Genomic DNA, 22,800 nt, shown 5'->3' on the forward strand with positions numbered 1-22,800 from the left:
TCTTGTAACGTCTTTTTGTATGACGCGGCCCGGGATCGAACCCTGGACCTTCCGCTCTCCGGGCGGACGCTCTACCACAAGACCACGGAGGCGGTCTTCAGCATTCAGGGCCTCAGTGAATCTTTCTTAGACATGGTGAGGTTATGTTCCCGTGTTGTTTGACCTGCCTATGCATGTGTTTGTGACGGGTGCCACCAGTAGGGCAGGATGCGCTTACCCTCTCGCGAGCAAGTGGTTGATAGTAATTCAAAATGACATGCTGATAAAGTTGGAATACTACAATAGACTCTTATTTTAGCAGAGATTTCTTTTGATTATGGAAAGGGTTTAGTCACTTTTATAAACATTTTTCATAGAGGGCGGTCGGGTAGCCTAGTGGTTAAAGCGTTCGCTCGTAACGCCGAAGACCCGGGTTCGATTCCCGACATGGGTACAATGTGTGAAGTCCATTTCTGGTGTCACCCGCCGTGATATTGCTGGAATATTGCTAAAAGCTGCGTAAAACCATACTCTCACTCACTCACTCATTTCATAGAATATTTAGCAATGGTTGCTTTGAACACACACTGCCGTTTAGAAAGTGGTCAAATGTAACAAATCTTATATTTGGGATAACACTTTCTGAGTAAAGTACAGATTCTCGTTCGTTTTGGTTACTTTTCTGATTATTGGTTTGAAGCTGCTGAAGAGTCGCCCTTTGAATGTCCATAATAATGCCAATTCTGAAGATTTTTTAAAACCAATTTACCATCTATAGTCAGGAAAATAACTACGTATGTGAATAGAGATGTGTGATAAAATCTTCGAATAACAGTCGGGTTTCAGAAAGGACAACAGAGAATGTTTGATGATATATTCAATGCTTTATGCAGTTATCGAGAAATATTTACATAGGGTAATATGAAAAATGTGTGTGGATAGATTTCCGAAAGGCGTATGATACCGTCAGACGAAAGATATGCATGCATGCATACTGACTCGGGTATATTTTCTACTAATGAAGGATACAATAATATTGTTGAAATAAATGATTAAAAACAAAAGATATTGTACTATGTAATGTTATGGGTGCGAAATATGTGGAAGTCAGAAAGGTTACACTTACTTGCCTGCACAACAGATGTGAATAAAAAAATAAAAAACACCAAACAGTGCTGTTCTTGTCGAATGTGGATATTTTCCATTCTACCATGAATTTGGGACAGATTCGATTCAGAGGTGTCATATCTCAATAACGTCTTCTGATTGGTACATCCGATTTGATGGCCGGAAATTAATATTTATAGAAAAGTATTTCTTCTTAGTCATTTTCGGTTGTCATTTGACATCAAATAAAGTGTACAATTTTAAGTATGACAAAAAACGAGATAAAAACTTATCAGTCCAAGATATCAGTATTTAGCTCATAAAGGAATCTATGGAACATTGCACTGTTTGTTTGTTTGTTTGTTTGTTTAACGCCGCACTCAGAAATATACCAGTTATATGACGGCGGTCTGTAAATATATCGAGTTTGGATCAGGCAGTCCTGTGATTGATATCCTGAGCAGCGATCCACGCAATTGGTATACGATCATGCATCAACCAAGTCAGCAAGCCTGACCACCAGATCCGGTTAGTCGCCTCTCACGACAAGCATAGTCGCCTGTAACGGCAAGCATGGGTTGCTGAAGACCTATTCTACCCCGGATCTTCACGGGTGCATTGGCATATTGAGTGAAGGAGAGAGTTGGGTTCAACGCCGCTTTTAGCAATATTTTTAGCAATATAACGGCGGACACACATTGTATGGGGAATTGAACAGGTGCCTTCGGCGGGAAGGGCAAACGCTATATCCACCTGGCTATAGCGCCGCATAGTTAGGGGCCGACCATTTGATAATCTCGGGGGGTATCTTGGATTTTATCGAAAAACATTACTTGTTCCTGCAAATTCTTGAAGAAAATAATTATGCTTCAGATTACGAAAAAGGAACTTGTCTGAAACAATAATGACATTGGGGCAAGATGTTTTTCTTTAGACTCATAGTTTTAATGAAAAAATATCTTGTTTTGCAACTGTAACTGAAAACATATCTAATATCCAGAATAAATCCCCCAAAATATCAAATGGACAGTCCCTGACATTGGCAATAACTATGGTATTACCCACTGGGTAAACATTAAGTTGTACTTAAGGAGTGATTGCCTGTTGTGCAAGGCAAACGTGTGGTTGACTTCACGAGCAACTATGCAAAATGCCAGTTCACATATTTCAACAAATTAATAAAAAATAGTGAGCTCCTTTGGGTTGTCCTGTTGGGATTCTTGGTTATGTTTGTCTTAAGTCTCACCGACTTAACAGATCGGGGGGTCAGGCTCGGTGACTTGGTTCATTGCGCGTCATCGTACCCCGACGGCGTGGATCGTCGCTCATGACATCAATCACTGGTTTGTCTCGATTACTTACGGGCTGAGTGCGGCGTTAAACAACAAACACGAAACACATAACAAGCCAATGAGTCCTAAAAAAATACCTGGTATACAAAATCCAAGGCGCCTCCACGCCCCCTCCCTCAGTCTTCCCAGTCTAACTAATGACACAAGGTTTCCAGCAGGATTTGTACAAATAGAAGTCCCAAGCAGCGTCCACATCAAGAGAAGTCGGATTTGAATCCTGGACTAGCTCGCACGTAACTTCCGGTTTGTACCGGATGTTGAAGCCTGTGCAGGCCCGAACACGTTCACAGGTTGAGGCGCAGGCTGCCGAACTGTCCACTTCTGGTCCTTGAGTCAGGATAGAGGCAGCATCGTAGCGAGCTCCTCGCGTTTGCTGAAATGAGGTACCTGGAATATGAGAATATCACATTCAATGGCAGGCATCAAGGTAATTGTCTAATTATGTCCACACAATTCGGTTGAATCTTGTCATCATTTATAAGTCTTGTACAAGATATTGTTAAACATGAAAACATGTAAGTTTTAATCGTTCTATTTGATGAGTATGAAGAATCTCTCATCGGCCTATCTGGATATTGTCAATGTCAGGTTATAAACAAAATCGCCCCCCTCATGCAGATGTGAAAATATTCTCATTATATGACACATATTGTAAGTTAAATGTATCAACATATACATGGGTGAAACTTTAATACGATTGCAATGACCTTGTAAAAAGAGTCCATTACATACTAGTACATGCCGGCGGTCTTTAAATAATCGTCTTCAGCAACCCATGCTTGCCGTAAAAGGTGACTATGCTTGTCGTAAAAGGCGACTAGCGGGATCTTATGGTCAGGCTCGCTGACTTGGTTGATGCATGTCATCGATCCCGATTATGTTGGACCCGGGAAGATCCGGGGTAGAATAGGTCTTCAGCAACCCATGCTTGCCGTAAAAGGCGACTATGCTTGTCGTAAAAGGCGACTAACGGAATCGGGTGGTCAGGCTCTCTGATTTGGTTGATACATGTCATCGATCCCAATTGCGTGGATCGATGCTCATGATGTCAATCACTGGATTGTCTGGTCCAGACTCGATTATTTACAGACCGCCTTCATATAGCTGGAATATTGCCGAGTGCGGCGTAAAACAACAAACCAACCGATTGTGTCGGTCGATGCGCATGATATCAATCACAGGATTGTCTGGTCCAGACTTGATTATTTACAGACCGCCGTCACATAGCTGTAATATTGGTGATTGCGGCGTTCAACATCAAGAAAACAATATCAAAAGGGAGACTTACACAAACTATTGTCATATGTTAACTCTCCGTACACTTTCACTTCGCAGAATTGTAGCAAATCGTAGATATTTAGCTGTTGCGTTTTGGTGAGACGGAGATATCGGCCATTCACAGGCCTTGTACATGTTACGGTCACTGTTGGCGCCGGGTCCGTCCCCAAGATGAAGTAGCAGGGTTTGGAGGGGGTCAATGATTCCACAGATGGGTTTTGGTCGAAAAGCACCAGAGAAATATGGTGGATTCTCTCAGCTACAATAAAAGATGTAATACACTGTCAAAACATGTGGACCCATGAAGATTCCGGGATAGAATAGGTCTACAGCAATCCATGCTTGCCGTAAAAGGTGACTATGCTTGTCGTAAAAGGCGACTGTACTTGTCGTAAGACGCGACTGACGGGATCGGGTGGTCAGACTCGCTGACTTGGTTGATGCATGTCATCGATCCCAATTGCGTGGATCGATGCTCATGAAGTCAATCACTGGATTGTCTGGTCCAGACTCGATTATTTACAGACCGCCGTCATATAGCTGTAATATTGCTGAGTGGCCGAGAGCTGTCTTATAAAGTTACATATTACAAATGTCAGTGGCGGTCGGGTAGCCTAGTGGTTAAAGCGTTCGCTCGTCACGCCGAAGACCCGGGTTCGAATCCTGACATGGGTACAATGTGTGAAGCCCATTTCTGGTGTCCCCCGCCGTGATATTGCTGGAATATTGCTAAAAGTGGCGTAAAACCTAACTCACTCACTCACTACAAATGTCAATATTGCTGAGTACATAGTATGTATAATACCTCGCTTGAATATGATGTTCATGTATCAATGTACACATATATCTATTCTTCCGAATCTTCACTGTTATTTGATCGCAGTGAACCAAATTCTCATATTACAATATCATTGAAGCAGGGCGTGGAGTCATCCCACAGATGACATCCTTACCTTGTCAGCTTGCTGACGGGGTTAACCTCTTTGGTCATGTGGACAAGGCGTCCGACCTCTGATCAGAAGGTCCGTGGTTCGAATCCCATCACGGGACTCGGGAATTAAATGCCCGCTACATCATCACGAATGTTGAAACGTGAGACAGTGAGATTAAACGTTTGTTTAAACAACTTGAAGTTATTTCATGGCGTGTCAGTGAGTGAGTAGGGTTTAACACCGCTTTGAACAGTTTTCAATTTATAGCATTGCGTGAAATCGTTAAGTCGGAGAAAAACCCGAAGTGATGCAGGTCTTAGACGTTTAACACTTTGGTGAAACCTACGATCACGGGTATGGTGCTACCAAACCTAGAAATATAATTGGGGCGAACTTCGATTCGAACCAACGACCACGGGTTTCTTGTGTGCCAAAAGGGACGCAACTCCGCACAGCAAATGAAGGCGCCTTAAACGACTGGGCCACCCGTGCCCCCAGTTTAAAATGGAGAAAATCTCAAAGTGCCGCAGGCCAGTGATTACAGACCAAAGATCACCGGCTCTTCAACCAGCGGATCTTGCAGGGTAAGTCACTTACTTTTTGGCCGAGAGGGGACATCGTTTTTTCGCGGTATAACAATATTCCCTTTTGGCCAATATAGGGGTCGCATGTGTTACGTGTTTCTATACAATCAAATGTATATACAGAAAACAATATTTTTTCAATTATACATATAGAGTGAATGTTGAACTTTTCTCACTATCTACTTATAATAATTTAACTGTACAGACGTAGGTGATTTCATAAAAATCCACGGATTTCTGCGTAAAATGTAATTGATTGGTTTATGGTCCTATTTAGGAGCTTTATGGTATCCCCCGCCCCCAGGCCTAGTTATCAAAACAAACAGCAAATAACACCGCTTATTAGCGCTGAGTAGTGTACTTCCTCAAAAACAATAATGTTTTCAAAACAAATAACACTTATATCGATGTTTTTTTCTGTTTAAGGAGTAGATGTCATCAAACTGGAAGTCCTCACGCCAGCAATGGTAACACTACCGGATTTCTACTATGGAACTTCTAGTGTTTGAATGACATTGTTCTCAATAAACCGTAATGTGGAAATAGATAGTTGTTTGGTTTTATATTCAAGTTGGTATTTCCGCTATTCAGAGTGTGCAGTGAGGCCGTCAACGGTCATTTCTGAGATTTAAGTGCAAAGTTTAATTAACCACTCTCATTTTTTGCATTTATAATTACCGTATCTCAAGATTTACAGTACATACTATTCAAAAGAAGTTAAAAAACATCCGATTCTTTCATACGACTATTCTTAGTCATGAGAGAAAACGAGAAAGTATAGAGCGATAGAGTGAGAAAGTAATAGAGCGATAGAGCGAGAAAGTGATAGAGCGAGAAAGTAATAGAGCGATAAAGTAATAGAGCGATAAAGCGAGAACGCGAAATTCCCCATAGTGCCGTATACTAAAACGGTTTTTGCTGATATTTAGTGATCCATTCCTATAAATCTCACCGCTATTTTGACTCTTAGAAATTTAACACGTTATGGTCCCAAACCAGGTAACTGACCCATCATTTCTCTCAGCCCATGTCAAAATAGCTGCAATGGAAATTCTAAAATAAACATTTCTAAAACTCCTTAATATCAAATGGCACCAGTTCAGTATATATTTTATATATAGACATGCAATGTTTGTCAAGGAAATATTTAACAGTTTATTTGTTATACTCCACAAGTGAACCCACCCTATATATAAACTTAAATCCAACTTGTTGCCATGGCAACGTAATGTTTGGCTTCTGAATAATAGCAACATTAAAGTCCATTTCATTATAACTTTGATAACTGGAATTAACACAACCTTTAAAACTTGTAAATTCTGAGCTTGAACAACAGCTGAGCTGACAATTCATGCTAGATGCATGAACTGTCCTCATTAAAGTCACAATGTTCAAAGATCAAGTCTTTGACCTGGTTTTCGTGTTCTCTGTGGATAGCGTCTCTGTTCACCATTTGTTGAAGTCACAGGTTTATCAAGAGTTCTCTCCCTTGATTCAAGGTTGCTGGCTGGCTTTAACGCTGGTTGTAGCGTGGGTTGAGTAGTCTCCTCCTCTGTAGGAATGGTATTACCAGTTGTTACCGGTAACAAAGGTAATGCATTTGGTAATGACAGTCTCTGTTCTTCATCTGCATGTCAAACTGAAGGTAGCATCTGATTAACATGCACATATCTGGTTCTTGCTCCAGTTTGAACAAGATAACGTTGTTAACCTAAGCGTTTGACTACTCTTCCAGGAATCCATTTCTCACCTTGTGATTCTCTGTAATTTCTAACTCTGCGGGATTCATTCACTTCAAATTCTCTGAGTATGGTGGAATTGTCGTGAAATTGCTTCTGTTTTTCTTCAGCTGCTTCCGCAGTTTTCCGCAGGTCTGGTTTCAAAAGTTAAAGTCTTGTGCGAACTTGTCTTTAAAGAAAAAGTTCAGCAGGTGTCCGTCCAGTTACGGAATGAGGAGTTGACCTGTAAGTTAATAGGAAATTTGCCAAGTGTTTCTTTGTTGACCTGTCTCCATTGTCGAGTTTGACGGACATCATGTGTTTCTTCAGAGCAGATTTAATAGCTTGAACAGATCTTTCTGCTGCACCGTTTGATGAAGGGTTGTAGGGTGGACTGAGGGAATGTTTGATTCCATTGTTCTTCATAAAATCTTTGAAGATTTCATTTGTGAACTGCGGCCCATTATCCGACACTAACTCTTCGGGTAAGCCATATGAAGAAAATATATTTCTCAATGTCTCTATAGTCTTCTCAGCTGTCGTGGAGGTCATGGGAATAGCTTCAATCCATTTCGTACGACTATCAATCAGCACAAAATAATGCTGACTTTTAAATTCAGCAAAGTCCACATGCACTCTTTCCAATATCCTCTGAGGATACTTCCAAGGGTGAGGAGCCACTGCTGGGTCATTTGTAGACTTTGGCATACAGTACAACTTTTACTGTCATTTCGATGTCATGATCAAGACCTTGGTGCCACACATAGCTACGAGCGCGTGCCTTCATCATCACGATGCCCATATGCTCACTGTGTAGTTCATTCAACACATAGTCTTGATAGCTCTTTGGAATGAGAACCCTGAGTCCCCGTAACAAACAATCTTGATCCACAGACAGTTCATCTTTCCGTCTGAAGAATGGTGCAGGTCCCTCGTCTGCAACATTATTTGGCCAATCACGCATGGTATAGTCCATCACACGAGCCAATACAGGATCTTTCCTAGTTGCTTGTGCTATTTCTGTTGCTGAGACAGGCAAGTTGATCACATTTTAGAAGCAGTTGATCTTGGCTTCAATGGTTTCTGGGTCATCGCTTCCAGGAAGTCTAGAGAGTCCATCTGCGTTAGCATAATCCTCTGATCTTCGATATCGTATATCATAGTCATGTGCCATCAGAATGAGAGCCAATCGTTGTAGACGTGCTGCTGCCAGTGTAGGAATGCAATTCTTGGGACCTAACAGAGTGGTAAGTGGTTTGTGGTCAGTGATTAAGACAAACTTCCTTCCATAGATGTACTTGTGAAACCTGTTGACTTCGTATATGATCGCAAGTGCTTATTTTTCTATTTGGCCATATTTTTTCTCACTAGGTGAGAGGATTATTGAGGCGAATGAAACTGGTCTTTCAGTTCCATCATTCATCACATGAGATAGCACACAGCTGACACCATATGCGGATGCATCACATGCCACAGTTAATGGCTTGTTCAAGTCATAGTGGACAAGAACACTTTCAGTAGACAACATAGTCTTGCACTTTTGGAAAGCTTCTTCTTGTTCTGAATTCCATTTCCAAGGAGTGTCAGCCTTCAAGAGTGAGTAGAGGGGTGCTAGAATCGTGGACATGTTTCCCAAGAATCTGCCATAATAATTGATCATTCCCAAGAAAGCTCTTAGCTGTGTGACGTTTTCTGGATGTGGAGCTTCAGCAATGGCATTTATCTTGTCTTCAAGTTGATGTAGTCCATCCCCATCGATGCAGTGTCCCAGATATTCCACTCTGGGTACCTTGAACTTGCACTTGTCTAAGTTCACTTTAATGCCATAGGTATCAAGACGTTTCGGCACTTCATGAAGCACCGTGTCATGCTGGTCATCTGTCACAGTCCCTATTAATACATCATCCTGCAATGACTCAGCTCTAGGTATGCCTTGTAATACCTGATCCATTATAGACTGAAATATGGAAGGAGCAGTGGCTATTCCAAACGAAAGTCTTTGATATTCGTAGAGGCCTTTATGGGTGTTGATCACTAGTAGTGGTTTTGACCGATCTGTAAGCTCTAGCTGAAGGTATGCATTTGACAAGTCCAACTTCGTGAAGACTTTGGCTCCGCCCATCCTTGCGAATAAATCTTCTGCTGTCGGCAGGGGGTACACATTATCCTCCAGTACCGGATTGACTGTCACCTTATAGTCCCCACATAGTCTTACCATCATATTTGCTTTCGGAACTACCACCACTGGCGTCGCTCAATCAGATTTCTCAACGTTTCTAATGATTCCTTCCCATTCAAGTCTGTCAAGCTCTGTTTCCACTGCTTCCCTTAGGGCGTAAGGTGCAGGACGTGCTTTAAAGAACTTCGGGTTGGCATCTGCTTTAACCTTGATATATGCTTTAAAGGTCTTGATAATACCTCTACCTTGGAATACTGAACTGTACTTGGCTTTCAGTTCTTCTTTCAGTGAGCTACACTGTTCAGTTACTGCACATAACTTTCCCCAGTCTGACTTCATGACTGACATCCAGTTTCTTCCGAATAAAGGAGCCCTGCGTCCCCTTGCAACAAGTAATGGTAGGGTGAATTCTTTCTCATTTGTATACCACGGTCACCTTGGCTTCTCCAAGTAATGGTATTACCTTTTCTGAGTAATCGTCAAAGGTCCCTTTTGTGGAAGATGAGGGTATCTTATCGAAATGTCTCTTGTACATCTCTTCTCCTATGATAGAATGACAAGCAGCCGTGTCAAGGAACAATGCAACATCCTTTCCTTCTATGGTTAGAGGTACCTTGAATCCGTCATTAGATTTCTCATTGTGATCCATAGAAAATATTGCATACAAATTCTCAGCCCCTGTATCTGAATCTGACATCTCTGCAGTTTCTTCTACCAAGTGTGCCTTCCCAGTATTCTTACCATAGCCAGTTCTCTGATTCTTTGCCCCTATACTTCTACCAGCTCTTTCTATATGTCCCAAGTTCTTGCACTTACTGCACTTCTTATTCTTATAGTAACAGTCGTCTGGGTCATGATTTGTGAGATTAAACCTAAAACATGGCTTTCTTTCTGGGTTTCTCTTCCCATGCTTGATCCCATTGTTACCGGTCTTGAGCCTGTTGATCTTACCATCAGTCGAAGTACCAGCTAATCCCTGTGTGTGGAATGATCTAGTATCCTTGCCTGCAATTTCCATTGAGATTGCAATATCACAAGCTTTCTCCCATGTCAACTCTCTGTGTGTTAAAAGCTTCCTCTGTACAGCTTCACTCCGAACACCACCTACGAAACGATCCCTCAACCGTTCACTAAGTGTCTGGCCAAAGTTGCAATGTTTGCTAAGTCTCTTAAGTTCAAGAATATATTCTTGTACTGATTCCCATTGATTCTGTTTCCGTTTCGTGAAAGCTTGCAACATTGCGTACTGGTTTTTAGTAACGTTTCAATGCTTCAGTAAGAGCGTTGTACTGAGCATCGGCAATGTCGGTCGGCGAAAACATAGACACTTACAGTTCAAAGGCACTTGGTCCGATAGCTGCCAAGAATACGTTTGCACGATCTTCTGTCTTGAACTTGTTAGCCTTCATCCATATTTCCAGTCGTTTCTGGTAGCTTTCCCAGTCTTCTTTGACGGGGGTAAACTCGCTCGTCGATCCTACCATGGGCGCGGCCATCTTGGATCACGTGACTTGTCACTTCCGCTTTTATAATCCGGAGAATTCGGGTCAACCCAGTTTGTCGCTTCGATAAACTTGGGTCGTGTTAATTAGCACTGACACTGTTCATTTAACGTGAAATAGGTTACTGTCAAACCTAGGAATGTGATATGTTCCAATATTATCACTGGCTTCACTATTTTCCTTCCGAAAGAACGAATGTCACATGGCGCGCAATCGCGCAAAGCCGTAGCTGATGTGTTCGTTCTGTCACTTTTCCTGAATTACCTCATTAAGTAAACAGTTCCAAAATACTCCCTTAGGTATCCCATCATAGCCCAAACTGTCGTGTATTCACACATTTATACTCGGGAGTATGCACGCTCGTGTGCCATGCCAAACACAACAGAACATGGAAGGAAGCCACCATAGTTTACTCAGACATCGCATCCATAAATGACGTCATCATATGACGTAACGAGATAATGTTTACTTTGGATATTGCGGGAAACTGTATCACACAAGATGTAAACAACTATAAGGAGAATACACTACACCTGTGAAAAAAACCCCTTTCACTAGGGCCTGAAGTCCCAGGAATACACAAAATGCACTAAGCATATTTTGCAAGCAAAGGGAACTCCTTTACATGACTGCGCATGCTCCACCACTCCAATTGGTTACATGTCAGTGGGTAAGAGGTGACTAACGGGATCAGGTGGTCAGGCTAGCTGATTTGGTTGATGCATGTCATCGTATCCCAATTGCGTGGATCGATGCTCATGATATTAAACACTGGATCGTCTGGTCCAGACTCGATTATTTACAGACCGATGTCATATAGCTGGAATACTGCTGAGTGCGGCGTAAAACAACAAACCAAGCAACCGTGCAGAGGTTCTATCCACTAGACGACGGATGCAGTCTTGGCCTTTATATCATTCCCTCTTGTTAAATGTAAATTAATCCATCCTATTTTGGGAAATAAGGGGCGGTCGGGTAGCCTAGTGGTTAAAGCGTTCGCTCGTCACGCCGAATACCCGGGTTCGATTCCAAACATGGGTACAATGTGTGAAGCCCATTTGTGGTGTCCCCTGCCGTGATATTGCTGGAATATATTGAGTAAAACCATATTCACTCACTCACTCTTGGAAATAATGTCCCATTAACGTTGTTGTTTGTGCTAATGTACAATGTATGAAAAGCAACAACATTTAAAAATACTCTAACCTAGTGTACTCACCACAACAATCCTGTCTGTTTGTGATTTCGATCCTCTTCACCATGAAGGTAGCCTGCAAATCAACTTGCCACCAGGGATCGCTGTCCCGGTCCGCAGAGGCAAAACAGCTGCCGCTTGGAAATGATCCGTCAGTATTTCCATCATTTCCGGCCTGTGCACCATTGGTGGAGTACGAGGAACTTGCAGAGGAGGGCCTGGTCAAGGCCAGATTAGTTTCTGAAATTGAGGCGTAGGTTCTTTGGTAATACAGTAGACTACGTTTAAAACGAACACGCTTATAACGAACTGACGGATATAACGAACTTACTTTTTTGTCCCGACTATTTGCTGTAGTTATGCTGTATATATGCTTATAATGAACTACTGTTAGTGGTCCCGTTGAGTTCGTTATAACCGTAGTTTTACTGTATTCAGATACACCAAAAGGGATTTCACACGTTACACTCATGCGAGACCCGTCAAGATCAGGTTTAGAATGGGTCTCCAGCAACTCATGCTTGTCGTAGAGGCAACTATCGGGATTACAGTGTTTCCCAGTTGTTGTTTGACGCCGCGCTCAGCAATATTACAGCTGAGTCTGGAAATCATAGAGTCTGGACCAGACAATCCAGTGATTGACATCATAAGCATCGATCCACGCAATTGGGAAACCATGACATGCATCAACCTAGTCAGCGAGCCTGACCATCCGATCCCGTCAGTCGCGTCTTACGACAAGCACAGTCGCCTTTTTACGGCAAGCATTGCATGGTTGCTTAAGTTGCTGGTTGCGGCGTTCACAAACAAATAAACATTGGTTGGTTGGTTGGTTGGTTGGTTTGTTGTTTAACGCCGCACTCAGCAATATTGCAGCTATATGACGGCGGTCTGTAAATAATCGAGTCTGGACCAGACAATCCAGTGATTGACATCATGAGCATCGATCCGCGCAATTGGGATCGATGACATGCATCAACCAAGTCAGCGAGCATGACCACCCGATTCCGTTAGTCGCCTTTTACGACAAGCATAGTCACCTTTTACGGCAAGCATGGGTTGCTTAAGACCTATTCTACCCTGGAATCTTCACGGGTCCAAATGGAAAATCGAACTCGGAGCATTCCGTCGTGAAGATCCGGGGTAGAATTGGTCTTCAGCAACCCATGCTTGCCGTAAAAGACGGCTATGCTTGTCGTAAAAGGCGACTATTCTATCCCGGAATCTTCACGGGTCCACATGTTATGACAGTGTATTACATGTTTTATTGTAGCCGAGAGAATCCACCATATTTCTCTGGTGCTTTTCGACCAAAACCCATCTGTGGAACCATTGACTCCGGCCAAACCCTGCTACTTCACCTCGGGGACCACCCGATCCCGTTAGTCGCGAGATAATTTAGGAGCATGGTTAAAGTGCAAATATCGCGTATTGAGCCTCACTACAAACATTGTGTTTTATGTAGCGTCCCACTCAGCTATATGTCTCAATACTCACGGCGGACAGGCAGGCCATGACATACGCTTCAGTCCTGCAGTCATCTTTCAGTCAGGTGAGCTTAAAGTAGTCATGGCGATAGACATACGATTTAGTCTTTGTAATTTACTCACACGGCCCAAACGCCCATGACCAATTTCATCAAACCAGAATCGATTACTTTGCATTTAAAATGTGTAGTCTAAAGTTTACCTCGTCCATAGAGATAGATTACCGATTAAAACACACCAAGATGAGGTTGTAAAAATATCTCATAGGATGAAAGAACATCTGAGATTGTATGCAATACTTGTGGTTCAATACACCTTGAAGCTTGATGAAGTGGCGAACAAACAGGAGTCGTTTTCTCTCAGACATCTAACATGACAACCTTTATATTGCCAAATAGAGCCTTTGAAATATACAATAATTCATGCTCAAACGTTACGGATTGTTAAAATAAAAGTGGACTGAAAATGGCCGTTTGAACATTATTATCCCCCGCCACGAAGTGGAAGGGGGATATTGGAATGGGTGCCGTCTGTCAGTCCTTCCGTCCGTCCGTCACATTTCGTTTCCGGAGCAGATCTTGAAAACCGTACCGTATTTCTTCACCACACTTGGCACATAGATAGGCCTAGTGGTGAACAGGTGCCTTTTGATAGTTTGGGCTTTTTACAAATATATATTTTTCGAGTCTCCATGACAACAACTTGGATTTAGACTGAAAATGGCGGTAGTCCTCGTTTCCGGAGCAGATCTTGAAAACCGTACCATATTTCTTCACCAAACCTGGCTCATAGATAGGTCTAGTGGTGAACTGGTGCCTTTTGATAGTTTGGGATTTTTAAAAAAATATATTTTTCGAGTTTCCATGGCAACAACTTTGACTTAGACTGAAAATGGCGGTAGTCCTCGTTTCCGAAGCAGATCTTATAAAACCATACCATATTTCTTCACCAAACGTGGCACATAGAAAGGTCTAGTGGTGAACCGGTGCCTTTTGATAGTTTGGGATTTTTAAAAACGATATTTTTCGAGTTTCAATGGCAACAACTTGGATTTAGACTGAAAATGGCGGTAGTCCTTGTTTTCGGAGCAGATCTTGAAAACCGTACCATATTTCTTCACCAAACTTGGCACATAGATAGATCTAGTGGTGAACTGGTGCCTTTTGATAGTTTGGGATTTTTAAAACAAATATTTTTCGAGTTTCCATGGCAACGACTTTGACTTAGACTGAAAATGGCGGTAGTCCTTGTTTCCGGAGCAGATCTTGAAAACCGTACCATATTTCTTCACCAAACTTGGCACATTATGTCATCTCACAGTATTGAATACATTTCCTTTCTTGTTGGTAAGTTCTTCATTGCTTGTGTGTATGTTCCTCCAAAAGTGTCATGGACACGGTTGTTGCATTCACTGACTAACTTAATGCAGAAACACAACTCATTACAAATACAACAATGTAACTGATCTTAAACCTACTCAACTGTATAAACACTGCCTCCTAACCTGTATATATTCTTGTCAACTATATTCTGAACTTCACTCGCTTGATAAAGGTGTTAGAACCTACACCGAAACCATTGCTCCTAATTGTAATAAAGAAGTTGTTCGTCCAAATGTCTCATCCTTACTCATTACAAATACAGTTACATATTCTATCACAAACTGTAGATGGCAAAACAACACCAGTAATAACTTTTTTTAGTGCTGCAATTAGGCCATTTACTTAAAGGTGAGGTGAAATGGGGTTTAACGTCGCGTCCAAGATTATTGCACTTATATAGCGACGCGCATGCACGTGTGTGTGTGGCTGCTTGTACTTGTCCAGACTGATGCCGATTTATAGTGCTAGCACATTGAGATACCATGCCGCAGTTTAACATGGATACCCAACTCAGACACAGTATACTGACTCCGAGCCGACCAGTCCTTATTTAGCCCCTTAATGCCGAGCACCAGACAGGGTAACAACAAGTACCATCTTTTAACGTCTTTTGGTATGACGCGGCCGGGGATCTAACCCCGGACCTTCCGCTCTCCGGGCGGACGCTCTACCACTAGACCACGGAGGCGGTCCCATTCACTAAAAGGTCCAGTGAATATAGTTCACAGGAGCTCATGCATTGCACACAACCGGATATGTCATATTGGCGGGGGATATGAGTATGTCATGCTTGTTTCAGTGATAACACAGAGAGTCAAAGCTTTATGTGGAAGGAAAGCTCGAATTGATTGATGCCTGTCGTTAACCACCTAAGCGTAACCCAAGAGTACGGTTGTGGAGCTGACAAACCTTGAAAATTAATCATGTCGAACAGTGATTCGAACCCACGGCAAGGCAGCCATATGAAAAACCCATAGGCTTCTGGCGCTCCCATATCTTGGCAGCCAGTGAATACACAGATCGGACCTCTCAATCGAGACTGTCCCATGCGCTCATACTAACTATCAGGATTTGTCAGACGTACTATATCATACATCTGAGGTCACTCGGTGTCTGTGGCTACAGTTTGTGAAATATTGTTTGTTTGTTATTATAACGCCGCATTCAGCAATATTCTAGCCATATGACGGCGGTCTGTAAATAATCAAGTCTGGACCGGACAATCCAGTGATTAATATCATGAGCATCGATCCACGCAATTCGGATCGATGACATGCATCAACTAAGTCAGCGAGCCTGACCACCCGATCCCGTTAGTCGCCTTTTACGACAAGCATAGTCACCTTTTACGGCAAGTATGAGTTGCTGAAGACCTATTCTACCCCGGAATCTTCATGGGTCCAGATGAAAACGTGAAGAGTTCGTCTTATTGTCTTTGTGTTACAATAAATTCAGATGAAAACGTGAAGATTTCGTCTTATGCTGAATTTATTGTAACACAAAGGCAAACATTCATTTTTAGAACTTCAATAAATATTAAACAATACTTACTTAAACGAAATAAGTAAGCAATATAAACCTTTTTGCGCTAAAAATAAAGTTTCGACAGCTTAAACTTAGCACTAGTGAAACTTTGGCGGTCACGTGGGTGACAGTGTCTTCCGTTGCTAGGGTTGCCTTCATTTACCAACGGGGCGTATTGCAGGGTGTGCTTAATGTGGGAGGAAAGCGCAAAGCGTCTCCCAATGATGGAAGATGTCTATTGAGCGACCGAGCTTAAATGAAGTTTAACGCTGCAAGAAACAATATTTCAGTTCTTATCATGTTAGCGTCATATGATAGGAACGTCCATCGTGAACCCGCAGGCACATGTTTTGAGCTGGGCCGTTTCTGTGATTAAATCTCAGACGCCTAGGCTTTACGTTGGTTGTTTGTTTGTTGTTTAACGCCGCACTCCGCAATATTCCAGCTATATGACGGCGGTCTGTAAATAATCGAGTCTGGACCAGACAATCCAGTGATGAATATCATGAGCATCGATCCACGCAATTGGGATACGATGACATGCATCAACCAAGTCAGCGAGCCTGACCACCCTTTACGGCTTTACGTGACCCGTGAAGATCCGTGGTAGAATAGGTCATCGGCAACCCAAGCTTGCCGTAAAAGGCGACTATGCTTGTCGTAAGTGACCAACGGATCGGGTGGTCAGGCTCGCTGACTTGTTTAACGCATGTCATCGTATCCAAATTGCGTGGATCGAAGCTCATGTTGTCAAGCTGGATTGTCTGGTCCAGACTCGATCATAGTAATATAGCTGGAATATTGCTGCGTGCAGTATTTCAGCCATATCGTGACGAGACGTACATTAATAATACATATATTTAGACTGAATAAAAACCTGTCAACGATGGACAGTAAAATAACTAGATTTATCACAGATTATATTTAAAACTAGTAGAGAGCCATAAAAAATATAACATCATACTAAACAATACAAGATAAAAATGAGCTATTGATCGCCATCCACTGAAGATAGATCACCATGCTAGGGTCCATGGGGACTTACAGTACTTTTGCTACCTGCATGGACCCCAGCCGGATTTACATCATCCCTTCAGCTGTTGGCGATTATTGATAAAGTTAGCAAACATTAAAACAACATATATGCTACGATTAAAAGTGTGGTACAAATAAATATATTTTGAAAGACGTGGTCTAACATACCGGTATCTCACAGGGGGACAATAATTTTACACTACTTCAAACCCCTTTGATGATACAGCCACTTACAATCTCAGTTATTAATTTTATTCAACCAATTTTAAAAAACACTGATTATATACAGAATATATCATTCAAAATGTATGTAATAATTCAATTTCCTTTAAAAAACCGATGATTAAATGAGAACTAAGATTAAAAAGATCCTTGAAAAATGAAACATTGAAATAGTTAACCCTTGTGATGGCAAAATCAATACATTCAAGCAGGACATGCTTGACAGTGATTCTCTCATCAAAAGGGATACAAAATGGAGGATCCTCACCTTTCAACAAATATCCAGGTGTATACCTGCTATGGCCAATACGAAATTAACGAAGACATCCAGTGTCTCGGGTCACTGAATTGCAGTACTGAAATAGCAATCAGCTTAAAAGGAGCACCAGATTATTACACATACAGAACAGGCACAGAGAAACAGTGATGTCTCTATATCATACATATTTTCATAAATCCACGTTACAATCATGTTACAGTAAGGTGATATGCTAACAGTGGTCTACCCTTGCTTATTCTCACCTGGTCTCGAAAACTTGAAGAGTAAGGCCCAAAATAATACAGACACCAGGATTCTCCAATCTATACCCATCCTTCCTGTGTCTTGCTGTGCCAAACTGAATCAATATGCCGCATTGACAGACATATGTGATCAATCCCACTGTCAGCAGGCATATTGGAAAATGTAACAAAACGTGAGTCATCCATTATATACTTCTCGTCACCCGTGAAGATTCCGGGGTAGAATAGGTCTTCAGCAACCCATGCTTGCCGTAAAAGGCGACTAACGGGATCGGGTGGTCAGGCTCGCTGACTTGGTTGATGCATGTCATCGATCTCAATTGCGTGGATCGATGCTCATGATATCAATCACTCGATTATTTACAGACCGCCGTCATATAGCTGTAATATTGCTAAGTGCGGCGTTAAACTGTTTTTTAACAAACCAACCAACTACAGCGTGGTAGCACTATTGTTGTGCTTGTAGAAATACTCTGCAATAGTGAGGCTGTATGAGATATTCAAGCTGTGTGACAGTGGCCTTAAGTCGGTATATGGCTGAAATAATACCGATGCGACATTTTAACTCACTCTCTCAGTGGGCGGCGGGGTAGCCTAGTGGTTAAAGCGTTCGCTCGTCACCCCGAAGACCCGGGTTCGATTCCCCGTATAGGAACAATGAGGGAAACCCATTTCTGGTGTCCCCTGTCAAGATAATGCTGGATCATTGCTGAAACCGCAGAAAAACAACACTCAATGGCCTTTAAATTATCGAGTCTGGAGCGTATTTCAACCAGAATTTCCCACAGGGATTGGTATTCGATCTACACATTTGGGATACGATGACATGCATCAGATCCGGGGTAGAATAGGTCTTCAGCAACCCATGCTTGCCGTAAAAGGCGACTTTGCTTGTCGTAAGGGGCGATTAACGGGATCGGGTGGTCAGCCTCGCTAACTTGGTTGATGCATGTCATCGATCCCAATTGCGTCGATCGATGCTTATGATGTCAATCCACCCGATCCCGTTAATCGCCTCTTATAATAATTAAGAGTCAGCCAGTCCAGAGATTTACATCATTAGCATTGATTTACGCAATAGGGATGCGATGCATCAACCAAGTCAGCGCGCCAAATCTCATTTGGATTCCTTCTTCGTGGTATAAGGCTATTGTTGGTTGGTATACTGTTTTGTTTGCTAAATTTGACACGTGAAGATTCAGGGGTAGAATAGGTCTTCAGCAACCCATGCTTGCCGTAAAAGGTGACTATGCTTGTCGTAAAAGGCGACTAACGGGATCGGGTGGTCAGGCTAGCTGACTTGGTTGATGCATGTCATCGATCGCAATTGCGTGGATCGATGCTCATGATATCAATTACTGGATTGTCTGGTCCGGACTCGATTATTTACAGACCGCCGTCATATAGCTAAAATATTGCTGAGTGCGGCGTTAAACAACAAACCAACCAACCAATGTTTGCTTAATATGTCGTTTGACGGTCAAATCATTATGAACGATATCTGCACAATTGGGATAAGATGCCATGCATCAACCTAGTCAGCGACCCCCACCACCCGATCCCATCTCTTACGACAAGCTTGGGTTGCAAAGTCATGCACCTCGGAACAATGTCTTCGGTCGACTGGAAGCGGTAGAATCGCAAACAGCTGCTATGTAGCCAGGAAACTCAATGTGTCCCCCCGCATGACAGCATGACAGCATCAATTAAAGAACTCACTGTTTCCAGCAGCATGGTACGTCAGATGTGCAGAACATTTAATTTGCACACCCAAATCGAAAATTCTCTTTTAAGGAGCATTGATTTTAAGAACTACATCTATATAAGAATTGAAAAAATCTATATTTACAATATATATATATATATATATATATACAACCACCTTTGTTTGGATGCAAAAACTGATGTTTGGTAGGGTCAAAGAGAAGAAAACATGTTTGGGCAGGTCGTGTTTCTAAGTTTTCAACAAGTTTTATTGTTTGTTTGTTGTTCAACGCCGCACTAAGCAGTTTTAATTATATTATTTTAAATAGGTCGTTTATATTGATAGCGACAGAGAATGAATACCTTAAAAAAATGTTTTACTTATTTCTGGTTTGTGGTAAAATATGCTTTTTATTTATGTTTATTTTTTACATTTCAATTTTTGGGGGAGTCGGTGGCCAAACCAAGTTTAAAAAAAAGGTTAGACAAAAACAATAGTGGATGAACATACATGTTTGGTTTGGTTTCTTAAGTTCATCAGCCGTGGTACTGTCCACATGATCCAGAAAAAGAAAACAAAAAAGGTCTGGATGGATCAACAAATCTGTTCGATGAATCAGCTGAATCAACTGAATTCAACGCCTCGGGGGATCTATTTGATTGAGTAAAGAAATATTCTATGAATATTCATATGCATTCATGAATGAACTTAATGTAGTGCGAATTTGAGCAAATCCAACCCACTTTACCCCCCGTTTTTACTTTAACAAGCACGGTGGAGGGGATGTTCATGATGTAAATCATTGGATTGTCTGGTCCAGACTCGATTATTTACAGACCGCCGTCATATAGATGGAATATTGCTGAGTGCGGCGTAAAACACCAAACCAAAATCTTGCTCCTTGAGAAACATCACTAACTGACCACTGCATAGTGGTGTCATATCGGTCTTTTGATGGACATTTACACCACACACAACCGTAGTTGCAAGCACATAATGATATTCCTGAGACCATGTTCAGAAATTTAAGATCACCACCTAGAAAAAAATTCATCTGAAATATTTGTCCAAGAACACCTACATGGTCTTATTCTCTGGCTTTATCAATGATTTCTGTCAGTGCATCTGAAACATTCTGGTACGTTTCTTTCCTGAAAATCCAGCTAGTAAGTAATTGCCATTAATAGATAGACAGTTTTCCTCCTCAAGTATGGTGAACCCAAAGTCTTTTTTCTCCTGCCAAGTTCAGTACCATCACCAGTTAGTTGAACATGCAGATGTTAACTTTCAAGAAGCTTCTCTTTAGCCCCTGTTGTCAAAATGTGTGAAACACATGTACCTAATATATCTTTCAGGGATTGCTGTACACCAAAGCTGGGATCTGGAGTGTCTTGGTAAAAACGGTATTGTCATTGATAACTTTGTTTGAAATATTTTGCGTATCTTTGACATGCAAAAGTCTCTCTTAATTGGTGTCCATATTTTCCTTATAACTGGTTACATCATTTTCAGTTTTAGAAACTAAACACTTTGTCCTTTGTGCCTGTACTGATAATGGTTCTAGTTCATAAATGTTCATGAAAGTCAAGGTTTTTTACAGTCTTTTACCAGCATGTGTTTTCGTTTATAATGCTATGATCTGGACAAAGTGTTTTTGTTGGACGACACTTTCAGTATTCGATACTTCTTCCCATCCAAATTTTGGGGCTTTGTGGACAACTTTCGAATTTTGGTTTTAAGAGTGAGTGAGTAAGTGAGTGAGTTGGGTTTAACACCGCTTTTAACAGTATTCCGGCCAGTTTTATCACGGCGTGTCAGCTTAATGTGGGAGGAACGCCCGAAGTGATGCAGGTCTCAGACGTTTACCACTTCGGTGAAACCCACGAGCACGGGTATGGTGCTGACAAACCTAGATACATAATTAGGGCGAACCGTTGGTTGGTTGGTTGGATTGTTGTTTAACGCCGCACTCAGCAATATTCCAGCTATATGACGGCGGTCTGTAAATATTCGAGTCAGGACCAGACAATCCAGTGATTAATATCATGAGCATCGATCCACGCAATTGGGATCGATGACATGCATCAACAAAGTCAGCGAGCCTGACCATCCGATCCCGTTAGTCGCCTTTTACGACAAGCATAGTCACCTTTTACGACAAGCATGGGTTGCTGAAGACCTATTCTACCCCGGATCTTCACGGGTCCGGAGCGAACCGTGATTCGAACCCACAATCATAGGTTTCTGGCGTTCCTAAGGGACGCAACTCTGCACAGCGAATCGCGGCGCCTTAGACGACTGGACCACCCGTGTCCCCTTGTTTTAAGAGACACAATTTTAGATTGCAGCCTTTAAGCCATTCTGATCACTTATATATATTTGCGAAAATACTCTGTTTTAAGTTTCTCTCTTTTTTCTAATATAGAAAACATTGATGGCAAACAGTGTTCAGAAACAACAACTTTAAGATCATAGAATTCATTTTCCCAGGTTACAAGTAGGTGTTTAAATTGCTTTCCCCCCTCTCTCATAGTCTTATCATGCTTTGATACTAGTTTCTTTAAGTAACACTGTAGGACAGGTGATACTTTGTCAAACAAAACAAATGAGCTATCAAGATGATGTATGTTGCAGACGAAACCAATGACCCTATGACAAATATTTTTACTGAAGCTGTTCCTTGTAGGTGTATTCTTCTATTAATTTTAGTTTTGACACTCTTAAGGTTATAATTAGTATATCCCCTTCATCCCCCCCATGAGTGGACTTCCCTTTGGGAATGAATGAATGAATGAATATTGTTTAACGCCGCATCAGCAATTTTCCAGCTATTCACGGCGAGAACCATTTAAACTGTCAAACATGTACTGATAAAGAACAACCATAAAAGTATGATATCAAAGATCACATAAAATATCAGTCATATATATCACAGACAAATGGAAAAAAACTGACTATGGGGGTTAAAACCTAAATCTTGTCATAAAGATGGATTTCTTTCAAAAATGCTATAATTGTGTGGCTAGGAACTTGAGTAAAAAGTTGTTTCAAAGTAGAAACATATTAAAATATGTTGCACGAATTAAATCAGTATCCA

General features: G+C 41.7%; 1 protein-coding gene across 1 annotated transcript; it reads right to left on the reverse strand.

The window, feature by feature from the left end:
- Positions 1-1,590: 1,590 nt before the first annotated feature.
- Positions 1,591-18,068, reverse strand: LOC124145724. The gene is made up of 4 exons (XM_046515618.2): positions 17,999-18,068; positions 11,851-12,066; positions 3,727-3,975; positions 1,591-2,825 (listed from the first exon to the last, which is right to left on the reverse strand). Exons 1-4 carry the CDS (start codon positions 18,066-18,068, stop codon positions 2,569-2,571), a joined length of 792 nt encoding a protein of 263 aa, XP_046371574.2. The 3' UTR covers positions 1,591-2,568.
- Between the last annotated feature and the right edge of the window lie 4,732 nt (positions 18,069-22,800).

The sequence above is a fragment of the Haliotis rufescens genome, unplaced genomic scaffold (assembly GCF_023055435.1).
Source record: "Haliotis rufescens isolate VD_foot unplaced genomic scaffold, xgHalRufe1.0.p SCAF_21, whole genome shotgun sequence".
In the NCBI taxonomy this organism is placed as follows: Eukaryota; Metazoa; Mollusca; class Gastropoda; order Lepetellida; family Haliotidae; genus Haliotis; species Haliotis rufescens.